This window comes from Gopherus flavomarginatus, chromosome 3, assembly GCF_025201925.1.
Source record: "Gopherus flavomarginatus isolate rGopFla2 chromosome 3, rGopFla2.mat.asm, whole genome shotgun sequence".
NCBI classification, from domain to species: Eukaryota; Metazoa; Chordata; order Testudines; family Testudinidae; genus Gopherus; species Gopherus flavomarginatus.
The window spans coordinates 260,471,728-260,488,583 of NC_066619.1; the positions used below are offsets into that span (position 1 = coordinate 260,471,728).

The 16,856-nt window shown below is 42.4% G+C and overlaps 1 protein-coding gene across 5 annotated transcripts in view; it reads right to left on the reverse strand.

Annotated features, from left to right (window-relative positions):
• EVC2 (EvC ciliary complex subunit 2) overlaps nt 1-16,856 on the reverse strand; it is a 168,672-nt gene that overhangs the window by 142,603 nt on the left and 9,213 nt on the right. For all 5 annotated transcript variants that reach the window (XM_050947364.1, XM_050947365.1, XM_050947363.1 and 2 more), the window contains exons 3-5: nt 8,641-8,807; nt 8,030-8,095; nt 731-917 (exon numbers count right to left, since the gene is read on the reverse strand). In XM_050947364.1, coding sequence (XP_050803321.1) covers nt 731-917; nt 8,030-8,095; nt 8,641-8,807 — 420 coding nt within the window. The remainder of the gene's footprint in view (nt 1-730; nt 918-8,029; nt 8,096-8,640; nt 8,808-16,856) is intronic.

Sequence of the window (16,856 nt, forward strand, 5' to 3'; positions counted from 1 at the left end):
TTCCTGCAGGAGGACACGGCTCCACACCAAGTTTTTAGGTAGGGGTTTGAAACCAAGGCTAGAGAGGGCTTGTATTTTGGTTATAACAATTTAGTCTTGTTTGTGGGTTGAACCCTATATAGATCTAAAATCTCCCTTATCTATATTGCAGACAATGCTTCAGGTCCAAATTCCACAGTCATTTCCAAGCAGGTGAATCCTTAATAGCCAAGCAGACTCAATGGCAGGATAAGAGTCTTAGATTATTTTAAGAAAGAATCTTTAAATATATAATATCACTTTTTACTGAGTAAGTTATTTTGTTACCATCTGCATGACTTTCAGCTTGGATAAAGAAATTATCCAGAACAGATCTGTGTTGATACTGATTTTAAAAAAATCTTTCCATTGGAATTAAAGTAACACACAAACATTCTTTATTTGTGTCAGGTTTTAAAGGAGCTAAGTGTTACATAACTGAAGAGTCCAATTCTGCATCCACTGACATCAGAGACAGCTCCAAGCTTGGAGATAAATTTGGCCTGACTCACACCTCTGAGTTGAAAGAATATTACAATTGCAAAGTTGAAAACAAACCTTTCTGGAATTAAGATACATTAACTGTTAAAGGGTGTTTTTATTTTAACCTAAAATCACCAGAATAAACAATTAAATATCCTAATTTGAAGTTTACTTGTCACAAAAATTGTCTTCACATATTGCAAAGCAGAGCCACTGCTTAATTAGTTACCTTGCAGGAATCCTCTCTTATATATCTGGAACCCATCTGTAGTCTTATTACCACTAGTTCCTTGAACGTGGAGACCAGTAATATTGTCCAGCAGAATAAGATCTGTGACATTGGATGCAGATGGTGTGTTGGTATTATTTATCAGAAGCCTTACATATGCAGTTTGGAGATCATGTTGAGTAGCCACCTAAAACCAGAAATACCAATAGTTTTCTTTTGGAGTGAAATGGTAGTCGTTAGCTGCAAATTACTAGGCCCACTTAGTTTAGAGTGTGTGCATGCATGTGTGCGTTAGAGCTTTTTCTTCGAGGGTATTCTGAGTGACCTGCTGACACATCACACTCCATTTGATTTCAAACTCCAGAGAGATTTTAATCTCCTACACGTCAAGCTGTTGCTTGGCGACAGTGTAATAGAAAAACTTTGTAGTTTGAAATCCAGGATAACAGCTCATGCAGAGAAAGGACTGAGTGAAAACAAGAATCTGAAAATCCCAGAGAGACCTCATACAGGAGAATTGGAATGCAATGTTCTAATCAGGTTCTGCAAAATTCATAACACTCAGCTCTGGCAGCATGAAGAGAAGGCCCTTAATGCACATCACACTTGCTATCACTTAATTCTTCTGATGCAGGTTGATCTCCTGTTTAGCCCGCTTCTGAGGCATCCCTGGTCTACAAGGGTTATACAGCCCCTTATTCCCCCTGTCTCAAGGGCTTGCTAACCCACCTTAGGACCCATGGGTAAGGCTACAATTTAGTCACAGAGGTCACAGCAGTCACAGATTCTGACTTCTTCTGCTTCAGCTGTCCGCAGCTGAAGTGGGGGTGGAGGCAGGACTGTGTGCCCCTGCCCTGCTGCAACAGCTTGCAACTGCAAGCTCAATATCTGGAATCACAACCCTGCAACTCCAGCCGAGGGCTGCAGTTGGGGTCACGCGCCCCAGCCCCATGGCTGGCACTGCAGCAGGGGCTGTGCATCCCTGCCTTGCGGCCTCCCCAGGCTGTGCGCCCCCTCCTGGCTGCAGCCAGGGCTTGTGGGTGCTGAAGCTGGGGTCGCGCACCCCCATCTTGCAGCTGTGGCCATCTCTGGAGCCGGGGACTGTATGCCCCCTACTGGCTTGTCAGTCCCCACCCCACCCATGGAACGCCATTCCTCCCCCTATTGAGCCCTGTTCCACTTATTTTTAGACAATATGGAACCTCCTCGTTCTGCTGCAGGGCACAATTCCTGGACTGCTTCTCCTCTAGCTGCTCCTCCTTGCAACCAGCTCTCTCCCTACAAACACTGGCCTTGCTGGGCTCAGCCCACCTATTGGGAAGTCCAAGCCATGTGCTTGTTCTCTGGGGCCTAAAGTTGGTCACCAGGACATGTCAGCTACACTCTGGCCCCAGTAACTCTTCCTTCTCCCAAACATGGAGTCTTTCCAGACTCAGCTCACATGTTGGGGCATTCCCAGCCATGTCCAGGGTCTGAGGCAGATGTAGGATGCATCTGTTATTTGCTTTCTGTGTTGTACTTTCAATTTCTAGGAGCCTAGGCTGCAGCTTAAAGCAGCCATTTTGTGAGGAAGTTCAGTGCAGACTGCTACCTGGATTCTAGATCCAGAACTGGACAGAGTGTTCCAGTAGCAGTCACACAAGAGGTACTATAACTGCTCAACTCTTACTCCATAGTCCCCTATTTATACATCAAAGCTCTTTTGGCCACTGCATCACACTGGAAGCTCATGTTTAGCTGATTATCCACCATGACCTGCAGTGTCACTGCTTTTCAGTGTCACTGCTTCCCAGGATAGAGTTTCCCAACCTGCAAGTGTGCCCTGCAGTCTACCCCACAGTTTTGGCTAAGAGGAGGCTGTCACACTCATTAAAACCGGAGCCTTTTATCTCACATATTTATATAGATTCAAATCTTCCACAACACTGTTCCATCTCTATTTAGCAGGCCTTGGCCTGGATCCACAAAGGGACTTAGCGGCTGTAATACCTAACTAATCTGCATCTTGGAAATCACAAAACTCCACAAAGCCTTTGTAAGGCACCTACACTTTCTACTACACAATGCATGGGGAGAGACAGGTGCCTGAGAATGCAATCTACAAAAGTCAGCACACACTAGGCAGGGGAGTCACCTAAACTAGCCAATTGGAATTGCAAAAAAGAAAGGTGTGGCCTACAGAGTCATTCAGAGTCTCTCTCTCTCAGTTTTATTTCTATAAAACTTCAAACAGGAGAGATTGACCTCCGATCAGAATATCCCACAGTTCAGTGGTTAGGGCCTTGACCAGAGAGATGAGAAGTCCTGTTCCAATCTCTTCTCCTCATCAGGCAGAGAAGGGAATTCACCCACATCCTGGATGAGGTCCCTAACTATTAGGCTAAAGTTTACAAAGGAGGCTTCCTCCTGCTCCCTCGCCATTTTACGTGGAGATAGGCATGCTCAGAGCACACCTACTGGATCAGGCTCCACAAGCTTAATTCCTCCTATGCTCCGCAAAAAAATTTCTCCACTGTGAGGACAGGGTAGAAATAGGATTCCATAGCCATGGCTCCTGTGTACATAGATGTGTGCTGTTTCTTTACACCTGTATCATGGGGGGAGAACTGGAGAAAATTCCAGGCAAATTTCCTAAAGCGAAGTAGAAAGAGAGAGTAGTTTAAAGGATAATCCTATTTTCCATCAGGGCCGCCCAGAGGATTCATGGGGCCTGGGGCAAAGTGGGGGAGCAGACATAAAAAAAAGGCGCCGCCCGCTGCGGCGCTTGTACTCATCGGGCGGTGCTCTGAGTCTGCGGTGGCGGGTCCTTCACTTGCTCCGAGTCTTTGGCAGCACTGAAGGACCCTCTGCCAAAGTGCCGCCAAAGAGCCAGAGCAAGTGAAGGTCCCACCGCTGAAGTGCCACCAAAGACTCGGACCACCACCGGGTGAGTAGACAGGGAAGGGATTCTTGGCCAGAGCTCACAGGGCCCCTGTGGGGCCTGGGGCAAATTGCCCCACTTGCCCCCCCCCCGGGGGGCCCCTGTTTTCCATATTCTAATAAAGTCCTTCATTCAGCGTTTAGTCCTAGCAACTCCTTACCACTTTCACAACAATAGCTTCTGCCTCTGATTGCAATTCTCCTCAGCTGGCCAAACGGATGATGCCTTTAGATACATCTGCATATTTTTGAATGATATAATAATAGTTAAATTGGAGTTCTGCCCTCCTGACTTCTGATTAGAAAGAGCCTGAAGGTGAGTACTTGGAAGTAACAGGAGATCTTAGATATTTCGTTGACAAGCACTAGAGAAAACACTCTAACAAATAACAAAGGAGCGGGGAAAACCCTTATACCTCACCTTGACTGAGGAGAACTACCTACAGCTGCAGCTATCATAGGGAATAGAAGCCCAGGTGCCACAATCTCCCTTAAACCACTGGCCCTCGCTTTCACTTGAAACCTGCAGCTCTTGTTCCTACAGCTTGAAACAAAAGCAGCATCTCACAGAGACAGTTGAGCAACTATAGATTCCTGATTTTTTTGTCCTCTGTTTCTAAAAGGCAATCAGCAAATGTGATCAGCCCCTGGAGTAGCACACAGGAGACTGAGTGAAGAAGGAAAATCGGGGAAGGCTGGAAAGGAGAGTAAACAGAAGGGATGGGGCGAGAGTAATCAGGGAAGGGAGAAGGATCAGGAACTTGCAGACAGAATCTTATGTTGGGGAAAGGGTGGATGAGCTTTAGGAATGATTCCCACACATCTGATGTGCAAGACAGATGACAGTGAGAGGTGTCATTCACCCAAAAAAAAAAATAAAGTATACCCTGCATCTGTTTATAAAGATTTACCAGGGCACTGTTTAAGATTATTGAAACTGTAAAGCACTAACACACTGATGGTCTCATCATTTGGTGAATGACACAGTTTAAAGGGCACACTGATAAAACTGGGCCCTTATTCCCTCCACCCCCAATGTACAAATGGAGAAGCCAGGCCCACTACATTTGAGTTGTCTTTACACCCTGGTTTCAGTGGCATTATCTATGTGAGGAAGGGACTACAGAATCTGTCCTCGAATGACTAAATATATGTCATTTCCCTGCTGGCTTTGCAAAGGAAATGCCTCAGAAACATTCCTAAAATGAAGGAACAAAGTAGATCTTATTTTTCCATTTAAACTACTAGAGGCTGCCATATGGTCAGCCAGGTGTTAGGAGGAAAATGTTTGTTCAGATGTATTAGGATTCAAATAAAAGGGCAAGATTAGCAAGTTAAAATAAAATATGAATTTGATCCAAAGGTGGAAGACAATTCACATACAACCATTTTTTTTTTAATTTACAACTAGCAGCACTGAAAGATTATTTCCTGATAATCCCACCATCTGGAGCAGATTAGCTTTGATCTTGCGCAGCAAGACTTTGCCATTTTTAATGAGATTGCCTAGGTTGTATTATGAGTAGCAGAAAGAATCAAATATGCAAGTGTTTCAAAACTCTCTCTCCAAGATCTTCTTATAATAAAGGAGTAATGAGTCTGCTCTATAAAGCTTTCTGAAGTGGGAGGTTGTCTCTCACCACTTCATGTAACTGAAATCATCAATATTCAGTCTTGCTAATTATGACCCATGGCCATTTTGATAACAACATTACAGTTAATTAGGCTCTGCAATGTAATGCATATGTATTCTCCATTTCCTATTTTCCACTCTGTGCATAGGATCTGGTCCAGTTCACCACGTCAATATTTTCAAATCAGCTGCTAAATTCCCAATGCTTGTATGCCGGGTCATTTGAAAGGCTGAATCCAAGCTTGACTTAAAGCACAACACACTATCTTTCTCCATGCAAGGGACAGGCAGAGTGAATTGGCTGTAATTACAAATATTCAAAACTGATCTGACCAGAATAAAAACGAAAAACCAAATTAAGTTTTAAAAATCTGGCCCAAAATAAAAAAAACTGGAAAAATAGCCATTTTTCAAACCCATCTCAGCAGGTTAAGTGCCTCAAGTCAATGGGAGTTAGGCATCTAAGCTGCTGGTGCACTTTTGAAAATCCCACTAGGGGCCTGTCTGCATCTTTAGGCACCTAAATATCTTTGAAAATCTGGCCCTTTGTGCATTTGACAGCAGTCTTTGTGTATAGTCATTTCACTGTCCCTTCATTTGTGTGAGTTTTTCAAACAGCAGGGGGAGCAAAAAAATATTTTTTTTAAATTGGAAAATTAGACTGTAATTTTGGCAGATAGATTAAAGGCCAGGTGCCATAATTGAAATATATTGACTCATTAAAAAAAATATTTCAGTTTCATTCTATGTTTACACTAGACTTCCTCCTAGGATCTGCTGTGGCTTATCACCTTATATAAACATCTAATTATGTTATCTATTGTTGTGGTTAATTTATATATAATTAACATGTAGTGAATAGATTTCAATTGTAGGCATAGGTATAGCAATAAGTAGGAAAGTCTTATAGAGGTGTAAAACTGACAAGCATTTATGAGTGTGCATTAGGTTTATAAGCAAAGTAGGGCTGTAATGCAAGGCCAGCAGGCTGAGGCCTGTCAGATTTTATCTTAGACACATTACGCTTTAAAGGGTAGGCATGAGCAAGTAACTGAGGAGGTACCCATGAAGTTACAAGGTTACTGTAAAATATATGCTAATATGAAGTTTGGAAAATATGCCACTACATACCCATCAATTCTGCAAGATGCTCGATTGTAACATCATGGGAAATTCTGCATGGGAACTCACTGATGTAAATGCTAATTAAAACAAGGGGAACTAAGAGGATACCCCACCAAAAGTGAGGCACCCCAAATTTTATGGCGTGTGGAAGACCAGATAAGGGAAAAGGAGTTGGAATCCTTATGCATATGCATAAGGGCTATGGGCATGAGCGTAACACAGAATAAAAAAGGATCCTCAGCATGAACAGTGAGGAAGAATCATTCAGGAGACCCTCTACAGCAGGGGTTCTCAACCTTTTTCTTTTTGAACCCTCCCCACGCTCCCCCCTCCCAAACAGGCTATAAAAATTCCATGGCCCTCTTGTGCCACAACAACTATTTTTCAGTAGATTAAAAGCCAGGGTCTACATTATGGGGTAGCAAAGAAACCAACTGCCCAGGGCCCCATGGCACTGGGCGGGGGGAGGGGTCTCCAAAGCTAATTTGCTCAGGCTTTTCCTTCAGCCCTGGGCGTGGGGCTCACAATTGGTCTTTCTGCCCTGGGCCCCAGTGAGTTTAACACTGGCCCTGCTCTCTGGTTTCTTTTGGCAGCCCCTTAAAACCTGTTCACAACCCCCAGGGGCCCCAGGTTGAGAACCACTGCTCTACAGGTAACCGTCTGTTGAGAGATTCACTCATCTTGCTGGTACCCTTGGGGATGCAAGAACAAGTTGAACCTCTGTAGTCCGGCACCCTCAGGACCTAACCGGTGCTGAACCAGAGAATTTGCCAAACCACATGAGGTCAACATTGTAGCAAGCGGGTCTCTTTTTATTTTTAATCTCTCCAAGGCGAATAAACAGAACAACGCTTGCAACATCACCTAGCCAAGGCTTACCAGCGCTCTTCGTAACAAAGTGTTACTGTTGTTACACAATTTTATTGTATTGGCACAAGGAAATAAATAGATAAAGCATAAAAAACAAATAAAATCATGTCTGACCACGGATGTTGCCGGGCCTGATCATGCCAGAATAGAGAGGTTCAACCTGTATCAAGACATCGATGTTGGCGAAATATCATAAGATGTCCATCTTCACTTATGTATCTATAGCTGTAGCATTGATTATATGTGTAGTAAGGTTTTTAATAAACAGAAGACTGATCATTTGCACATGCTGTTGTGCTTACTGCTATCATTCCTCATGTGCTCCTATAGTCTCCAGAATTAAGGATATTTCTAATAGTGGTTCTCATCCTGCTAATTCTGATATCGTAGCCTTTAGGGAGCACGAACCCATGTCACAGTTACTATGGTTTAAGATACCATTAGCAATATCAACTCATCAATAATATAAAGACTACACTGCTCAGTAATGTTCTGTACTCTGTACAGTGTTAGTAAATGCTTCTGACTATTGTTTCAAAGCTCATTCCTTACAGATAATGTTGAAGTATTAGATTACATTTATTGTATAACAACTTCCTCCCTGTATTATACAACGTAAAAGTATTTGTTTCTGTGTACTGGCTTTGGGTTATATTAGGGGTCTTATTTATAAAACTGGACAAAAAATATTCACAGAAGATTTGGATCTTATTACTTCCTCAAATAAGAGAAAGCAGTATCACGAAACTTACCACTGCACATTTCTGAAGAGTTATCCCATACCCAGAAGATACTGAAATTCTTGGCACATCTTCTGGCTGGGGAGGGAAAAAACAAAAATCTACGTTGTGTATGGACCCATCTCAATACAAAACTACAACACAGGTTGTGTAATGTAATGAAGAAAGAGAAAAAGAAGTTAAACTGATTCACAACCTTGGTGTTTAAGAGCTCTGCAACCCCATCAATGAATCTTCTTTTATCTGTTTATACAAATTTATTTAAATTATCTATTCCCACATATAATTATTAGCCCAAGTGACATGTTTATTTTCGGTGACCAGACTTCCATGATAAAATGCACAATGTAAAGAAACAAATTCATCAAATGGTAAGATGCATTTTATTACTTAGAGAATTAGAATTTATATGGCATACACCTGACTGTACCTGTCACTACAGTTATAAGGAACTCATGCATTTAGATGTTACTGCTGAAGCTACTGAAGGTGAACATAATCATATGAGACATAATTAGAAACTATATTACTAATTAAGTACTAAATTCCCAGTGATAGACTACTGCTGATCTTACTTCTCTTCAACCCTTTCAAATATTAAACATCAACCATATCTTACTGACCAGCTGCTGGTTAATGGTAGACTCTCGTTTGAACAAAATCTTCTTTGTCCATGAGGGGATCAAGGCAAACAGTGAATGGATCCCATGAACATCTGGTGCTGCGGAAGTCAAAAGCAGATCATGGCCTTCATTTGTTCCCTTTAATCCTGTTTCCGGTAATTCTACAGCTGAAAGTGAAAGTAATACTCTACATTAGAACTAAAGCATCTGTCTCACAAACTCTAGATCCCATGTAGCAAACACCTGCCACTGTGCATAGCAGTAGCAAAGAGGATTCAACCATTTTAAGAAGAGGTTAGACAAATACCTGTTAGGGATGGTCTAAGTTTACTTGATCCTGCCTCAGCACAGGGGGATGGACTAGATGACCTCATGAGGTCCCTTCCAGCCCTTCATTTCTATGATTGGGGCCCTATTTTGCTAGACAAACACAGTATGAGACAATCTCTCCCTGAAGGAGCACAACAAGGTAGGCACAGGGCAAAAAGAAAACCGAGGAACAGAGAGGTGAAGTGACTTGCCCAAGATCACGCAGCAGGTCACTAGCAGACACAAGAACAGAACTAGGTTTCCTGATCTCCAGTCTTGTGCCGTAACTGCTGACCTTACTCCCTCTCATTCCAAAGGAAACAACTTTAATTAGCAGGTTCTGTTCTCAGTGGGAAGTGTGTACAACATTGGAACCAGTGTCACTTTCTGAAATAATTAAACTATACAATTCATAATAAACTCCAGGCAAAATTCTGACCTCAGATATGTGCACACAACTCTCACTGGGAGCCCACAGAAAAGATTTTGTATGTGCATCTCCAAGAGCAGAATTTTGTCATTCAGATTTAAAACAAATTATATCTCAATTAATAGGTTTCAGGCTTAAACCAACTATTAATAATTTCAGCCCACGCTAAGATTTCAGAAAAGCATGACTAATTGAAGAGCTTTATAAATATGAGCTACCTAAATATAAAAAAGCCTTGTGCTTCAAAGACACAGTCTGCCAGTAAATCATTAAACATTCAGACTGTTTTAAAATGTTTCTAATGGGTGTTTTGTTCTCGAATGAGTTTCTGTTAAATAGTAACACAATCAAATCAAGTGCCCCAATTCTGTAAAAGAGTAATGCCAATATCATCTTATAATATAACCGAGAAAGAGTCAGTTAAGGCTGATAGGCTAATGGAGACAGCTGGAACCAATTAAGGTTCCACTTATACCACTTTAAAAGCTCTCCTTTCCAGTTCTCTAGAGAGGAGCCCATGTGCAAGGAGCTGAAGGAGAGGAAGCATTACTGATCCCTGAGGTAAGGGTGAAGCTTGGAAAAGGGGAGCATGGGGAACTGGTCCAGGGAATCAAAGCAGCATCAGTGAAGGAGGGAAGCTGATAACAGCTGCTACCATTAGGGAGCCTGGGCTGGAACCCGGAGTAGAGGGCGGGCCTGGGTTCCCCACCACCCCCCACATGATCTACAGAGATTCCTTTAAAAGGGGAAACAGACTTTGGTCCAGGCAGGAGACCAAATGACACCTACGGAGCTCTAAGGAGCACCAAAACTGTGGGTATTTCACCTTCCCACCTCTCATACCGGCCTGTGAGGAAAATAGCTCCATAAGTTGTAACTTCTGCCCCCATACCAGGAGAGGGAGGTCATCTTAAGGACCTTAGTGAACTTCTGAGGCCACTGTATCCACGAGGAAGTGCAGGACCCACCAATACAGGCTCGGAGCTTTGTCACACCCTGTATTAAAGATGTTTAGATAGTACAGTGATGAGTGTGATATAAGAACTTGTGTTGAATAAACTAATGCTATGAAATTATTTTGGTTTATATTTTCAGAAGTATTCATCATAGGTCAGGTCCCAGCATTAGCCTAACGACCTTGGCTGGTTAAATTGGCCTCAGGTGTCTTGACTGGCCTGGAGTAGCCCTTGTTTGGCTATCCAGGGAACAGCTCATTCTGAGGCTGATATACCTGCCTTCCACTATCCTCTTATATCCTTCTGGTCTGAGTCCGTCACAAGGGATAAGATCCAGTATTACTATGAATGGCTGCTCATCCTAAAACTTAGTTTAATCAAACTGGAGCTGATCAGTAAATTGGAAAATAATGGAAATTAAAAATTTCTAAATTGTTTCCATTTCCGGGGTTTGAAATGGACACGTCCCATCTTGTGAAATGTTCTCAATATTTTTTACTGCAATTTTTATCAAACTCAAGTTTGAAATTTTTCATTTAAACAAAAAACATGTTTGCTTTCTGAAAACCCCTGGTTTCAGTAACATTTTTGATAATTTTGAAAATAATTTCCATATGAATTTCAATTAAAATAGTGCTGGAAAATTTTTTGAGAAGAAGAAGGTTTTCATAATGTCTGCAACTTTTTATTAAAAGTTTCATTTTCAATAATGCTGGTGGAGGGGGAGGTTTGACAAAATAAATGTGTGCGCAAACTTTCAACCAAAGAAATGTGAAACAAACAGCATATTTTCTGTATATCATATAGGATATTTTTCTGTTGTATTTTCTTGGGATTAGTTATACTGAATTATGGCCCAACCGCAAGTAGTATTTACCACTTTTTATAAGGTTCTGTTTGCACCTCACACCTCCTCACACCTTTCAGGACTAAACCCTTAGGGCTTGGCTACACTGGAGAGTTGCAGAGCTGGTGGTAGGTTTACAGCACTGCAACTTAGTAACTGTCCACACCTGCAAGGCACATCCAGCGCTGCAACACCCTGGCTGCAGCGCTGGCTGTACACTTGGTCTGCTTGAGGTGTAACCATTGCAGCGCTGGTGATGCAGCGCTGCTCATCAAGTGTGGCCACCAAAAGCGCTGTTATTGGCCTCCAGGGTATTAGGAGGTATCCCAGAATGCCTGCTCACAACAAATCGGAAGAATGGCTGAACTCCAAGCTCCTCCGAGCTGCTTATCTAAAAAACAAACACAGCTCCTGTTTGCTGGAGCGAGCGAGCGGAGGCAGGCAGGGGAATTGCTTTAGAAGGTTCACAGCTGTTTGCTTGAAGAGAGAAGTCACACGGCAGAGGGGGAGGGGGAAGTCCGTGTTGAGCAGCTGCTTATGTGGTCTGAAGGCTATTTAGGAGTGCATAATTTGCATTTAGTGAATAAGAGGGGGGGGGGGGAAGGGCTCGAAACTTTTAAATTGATTGCAGGTTGGTGATGTGTATGTTCCAGTCCTTAGAACTTGCAAGGCAGGGAGCTGACAGCTCCAAAAATCCACTCTCTTGCTCTCTCCCATGTTCCCCCTCATCCCTCTCTTTTGAAAAGCACGTTGCAGCCACTTGAACGCTGGGATAGCTGCCCACAATGCACCACTCCCAACAGCGCTGCAAATGCTGCAAATGTGGCCACACTGCAATGCTGGTAGCTGTCAGTGTGGCCACACTGCAGCGCTATCCCTACACAGCTGTACGAAGACAGCTGTAACTCCCAGCGCTGTACAACTGTAAGTGTAGCCATACCCTTAGAAGTGAATTTGGTGACTTAAATCAAAGCCCTGGTGAGCAAGATTTAACTAAACAATTATGATTACCATAATAAATGAGATGCCAATATAGACTCCAACCCTAAAATGACAGCACACAGATGGACTTCTACACCCATGAGTCAACCCATTGACTTCATATGTAGAAGTCAAAGCTTATCAGTTGCAAAGGTTGGAACCCTACTGTGCTCAGGAAGCACTTTATATTGAACTGCAAATTAAAAATATTGGAAAACTAAAGTAACAATAAAGTCACTGCAACATGAGAAAGATTACTCTGAATATTTTGCCATTGAGATTACAATTGAATTCATTAATCCCATATATTCATATTATGCACAATATCATATTACCTAGGTGTCAGATACATGAATTATTAAGAAAAATCTTTGCTGTTCAATTACAGACCATATTCTCTGCTCACTTTCCTATGAGTCCAGGGGATAGATATGTAAGAGCAGAATCTGTTAGCCATTTGTAGTCTCTTCCATTTTGGTAATCTATGTGCAAAGAGGTGGATCTTGCATTTGCAATGACCTCAATTACACTGCTCTACAGCCAAAATGCTTCTGAAATAAATGTAGTCAAACTTTACTAATTCTGGGTCACTGAGAACGAAAATGATGCTTAAAATTGTTGATTGGCTCTAGTTTTCAAGATATGCTATTAGGTCAGTATATACGACCCTTGACTTGGGAATGGCGGAGGATAAGTGAGTTATAAAGGGAAGGGATCTCAATTTAAACCAGAAATGACTAAAATACATCTTTGACTGCATCTATGAATAAATCTATGACTGGGTTTGGACAGTACTTGCTTTTTAGGCAAAACAATGAATGATGCAATCTGAAGCTGATATTGCATCATACATGATATGAATTGCATCATGTTCTTCCTAGAAGTCATGGATGATGCAATCATAACGAAGCTTACATCACTCTGCTGAACAAATTGCCCTATATCAGCTCTAGAAATCATACAGTGTCGTGCTCTCTTCTTTGTCAGTGTTTGATTTTGCAAAGGGACACATTTCTGTTTAGCCAAAGTGAGCAGAGATGCCTCGTACTTTTGTGAAGAGTGCAGATAACTTCTGCTATGTTTGTGGTGAAGTGACTTTTGCATCACAAAAGCACAGTATAACCACTCTGGTTAAGAAAGGCTATCACCTTTATTTTGGCTGCAAAATTGGAGATCAGGACAAGAGGTGGGCCCCACACATATGCTTCAACACTTGTGCAACAAATCTTCGCCAGCGGTTGAACAGGAAAAGGAAATCTATGCCTTTTGCAGTGCCAATGATTTGGAGAAAGCCAACAGATCATACCAGCAGTTGTTACTTCTGCATGGTGCCTCCAGTTGGGAAAAGGTGTGTCAAAGAAGAAAAAGTGGACTGTGCATTATCCAAACATTCCATCAGCTATACGCCCAGTACCCCCACGGAGAAGGACTGCCGGTTCCTGATGCACCAGAATCATTCTCACTTGAATCAGACGAGGAAGAGGATGAAACTTCTGCTCCTGAACCATCAATGTCACAGGATCCACATGTTCTCCCATCCTCCTCCTCTGAACCACACCTCATAACACAAGGTGAACGGAATGACCTTGTCAGGGATTTGGAACTCCCCAAGAGTAAGGCAGAGCTGTTGGGCTCCAGACTACAGCAGTGGAATCTCCTGGCAGGCTATCAGGGCAAATGGAGCTCATCAATGCTTGCAGACTATTGCTGGACAGTGACAAGAGAAGCTCCACTTAATGAATACAAGAAACAAGCCAAGAAGCGCCGAGTAGACACTGAATAGGACTAAACTATGTACAGAATCGTTTTTTGCCTTTTGTTTCATAATACATTTTATTTATATAACCCTTTCGCTGATTTTTAAAGTGTTCCATAAACAGGACAGGTGAAATATTATCATGTAAAGCAACCATAAACACATGAAAAGACCTAGGTTTACAATTTATGATTAAAAACTCTACTATCTACACAATATACATAGACATAAAATGTAAAAACTTAAATATCTTAGAAACAGTAGCCAATCAGTTGTTTTAATTGTCATATTTGAATTCAGCACATCAAAATACATAATAAATATCACATTTTATCTCTGAAGCAGACGACTTCTCAAAAACTGTAGACCAGTGTTATTGGTCATCATTAGGGACTGAATCTTGGAACTCCAGCGTTAAAAGGAGTGGCTTCTGTAGCTGGCATGTGTAGCAGACTTTATCCTCTAACAACCAGCCATTATAGGAGATGAATGACACACAAAGTAAAGTGGGGCACCTTTTTTTTTTTTTAAAAAAAAAAGGAAAGCTGAAATGAAGGCAGCTATTAGTCACAAAAACAAAACACAGTAATCTGGAATTTAAGACGTTCAGCTATAGTCTGGCAAGCAGTGGGTGCAGAATCCCACAAGTCCATTCTTTGACATTCATATACCTCTGCACCACATCCGAACTCATACAAACTATACTAGTGTTGTCAGTGTCAGAATTACAGCAGATTGTAAGACATGGCATGGGCTATGTCAGGGCATGGGCCATGCCTTATGTGTGAAGTGACAAGCTTGGTGCTGATGCTCAGTTACCAATAGAAAAAACTGTGCATTTTAAACAATAAATACAGTAATTCTAATAGTTAGCCCTTCCCTCAAAGCTGCATATTTTGAATCTGTAAAGAAATTTGGAATTTGTTTTTCCTAATGAATCCTAACATCAACAAAACTTTCAGTTACCTTGTCTTATTTTTGTTTTTCAAAAATGCATTTACTATATTTGTTTTTTTTCTCCCCTTGGAGTTATTCAGTGTCCTCAAAAGCAGCCCTCACACAAGAACCAATTTAAAGTCCCTTCAATTACACACACCACTGAACAGACAAAGGTGGTAATTTACTGCACTTCAATTTCCAATATTGCCATTAGCTTTTCTTGTTTCAAAGCTACAGACACTGTGAGAATAAACAAGAGGGTAAGAGATAGGACAAAACAGAAAAAAATAGGATGCTTTTCAGCAAAAACTGTGATGCTCAATGACAGCGTTATGTTACTACTGCTATGCCCACCCTCTACACCAAGTCCTGAATCCATGCAAGTCAACCTGGCTCACCCTGGTCATGCCCAACCCTGGAGGAGAAGGAATGTTCACAATAGCCGAACCTGTTTTTACTGTGTGTAGCCAGGACACACCTTTGCCTCCTGTCTAGCTTGAAAGAGCTCAGGAAATAGACCAGCCTAGGCCAATAGTGGGGGGGGGGGGTACAACCTGGGCATCACCAAACTTCCATGCTCTGCAGCCGCCCTCAAGTAGAGCCCAACAAATGAACCGTGGGCTCTCCCCGCATTTCCAATTGCCACTGCAGTTGCGGGTCTTGGAGCAAGCACAGGAGACTCCCCTGCAACTAGCAATGACAGACTCCAGAGCTGCTGCTAACTTTATACATGTTAAGGCAGCCCAAACCCTACAGATCCTTCTCCTGCCAAAACCCACACCAGACCTGGTGGACACAATCGATGGGTTATTCCTATCATCAGGACTGGTGACCTAAGACACCGTCCTCTTAGAGGCAGAAATGGAAGGGCATCAGGAATTAGTATGTTTTGATGTGATCTGCTCTCTATTCTTTTCAATAATTCTTGGCATTCCTTGGTTGGAGCTGCACTCCCTATGGATCTCCTGGTGACGGAGGAACATTAGCTTCTCCTCCGAATATTGACAGATAGCTTGCCTCCAACAAATAGACCAACTCCAAGTGGTCGCATCTATGGTCCCAGAATTGGATAAAACCCTAAGAAGTAAGACCCTGCACTGTGAGGGGTAACCAGAAGAGTGCAGCCCCAGACCAGAAGCTCAGCCTTCTCGACAAGCACTGAGACTACCTGGATGTGTTTGAAAACAAAAAAGCAAATATACTATCCCCACACAGGGACTACATCTGTCCAATAGAGACCTAAAACCCAGGGCAAGGTGCCCTGTGGATAGACAGACACTATGTCTAAACCAGAGCTAGATGCACTAAGCGTGTATAGCAGAACAATCTCACAAAGGGCTTCATTCAGAGATCCACTTCTGCAGGGGGGCACTGGTCCTCTTTGTGTGAAAAAAGGATAGGCCACTACGCTTCTGCATAGCCTATCATGCATTGATTCAGGTGACTATTCAAATCGGTACCCCCTGCACCAGAATTGCTGGACTGCCAGAACTTTTTCACTAAACTTGATCTTTCAGGGACATATAATTTAGCATGCATAAGGCCTGGGGATGAATGGAAGACAGATTTTCATACCTGATATGGGCACTCTGAATATTTAGTAATGCTGTTCAGCTGAACCAATGCCCTCACAACATTTCAACATTTCATAAACAATGTTCGGGGACATCTACCTTGATGATATATCGGTGTTTTCTGAGAAGCCCTGAGCAGCACTGCCATAATGTCAGTCTGTCCTGGAGCGACTATGGAAGCTTAGTTTGTACACCAGACCACCGCTGAATTTTTAGGTTATACGGGGCATTCAAATAGATATGCAGAAGGTGGAAGTCATCCGTAACTGTACAGCACCCTAGACCCACTGAGAACTTCAGTGCTCCCTGGGATTTGCAAATTTTAATAGTTGATTCATCTCCAGTGGCTGTGAACAAATAGCCCCCGACTTGCCTCCTTCATAAAGCCATTTGATTCACTTGGGTACCTGAAGCCCAGCTCGCT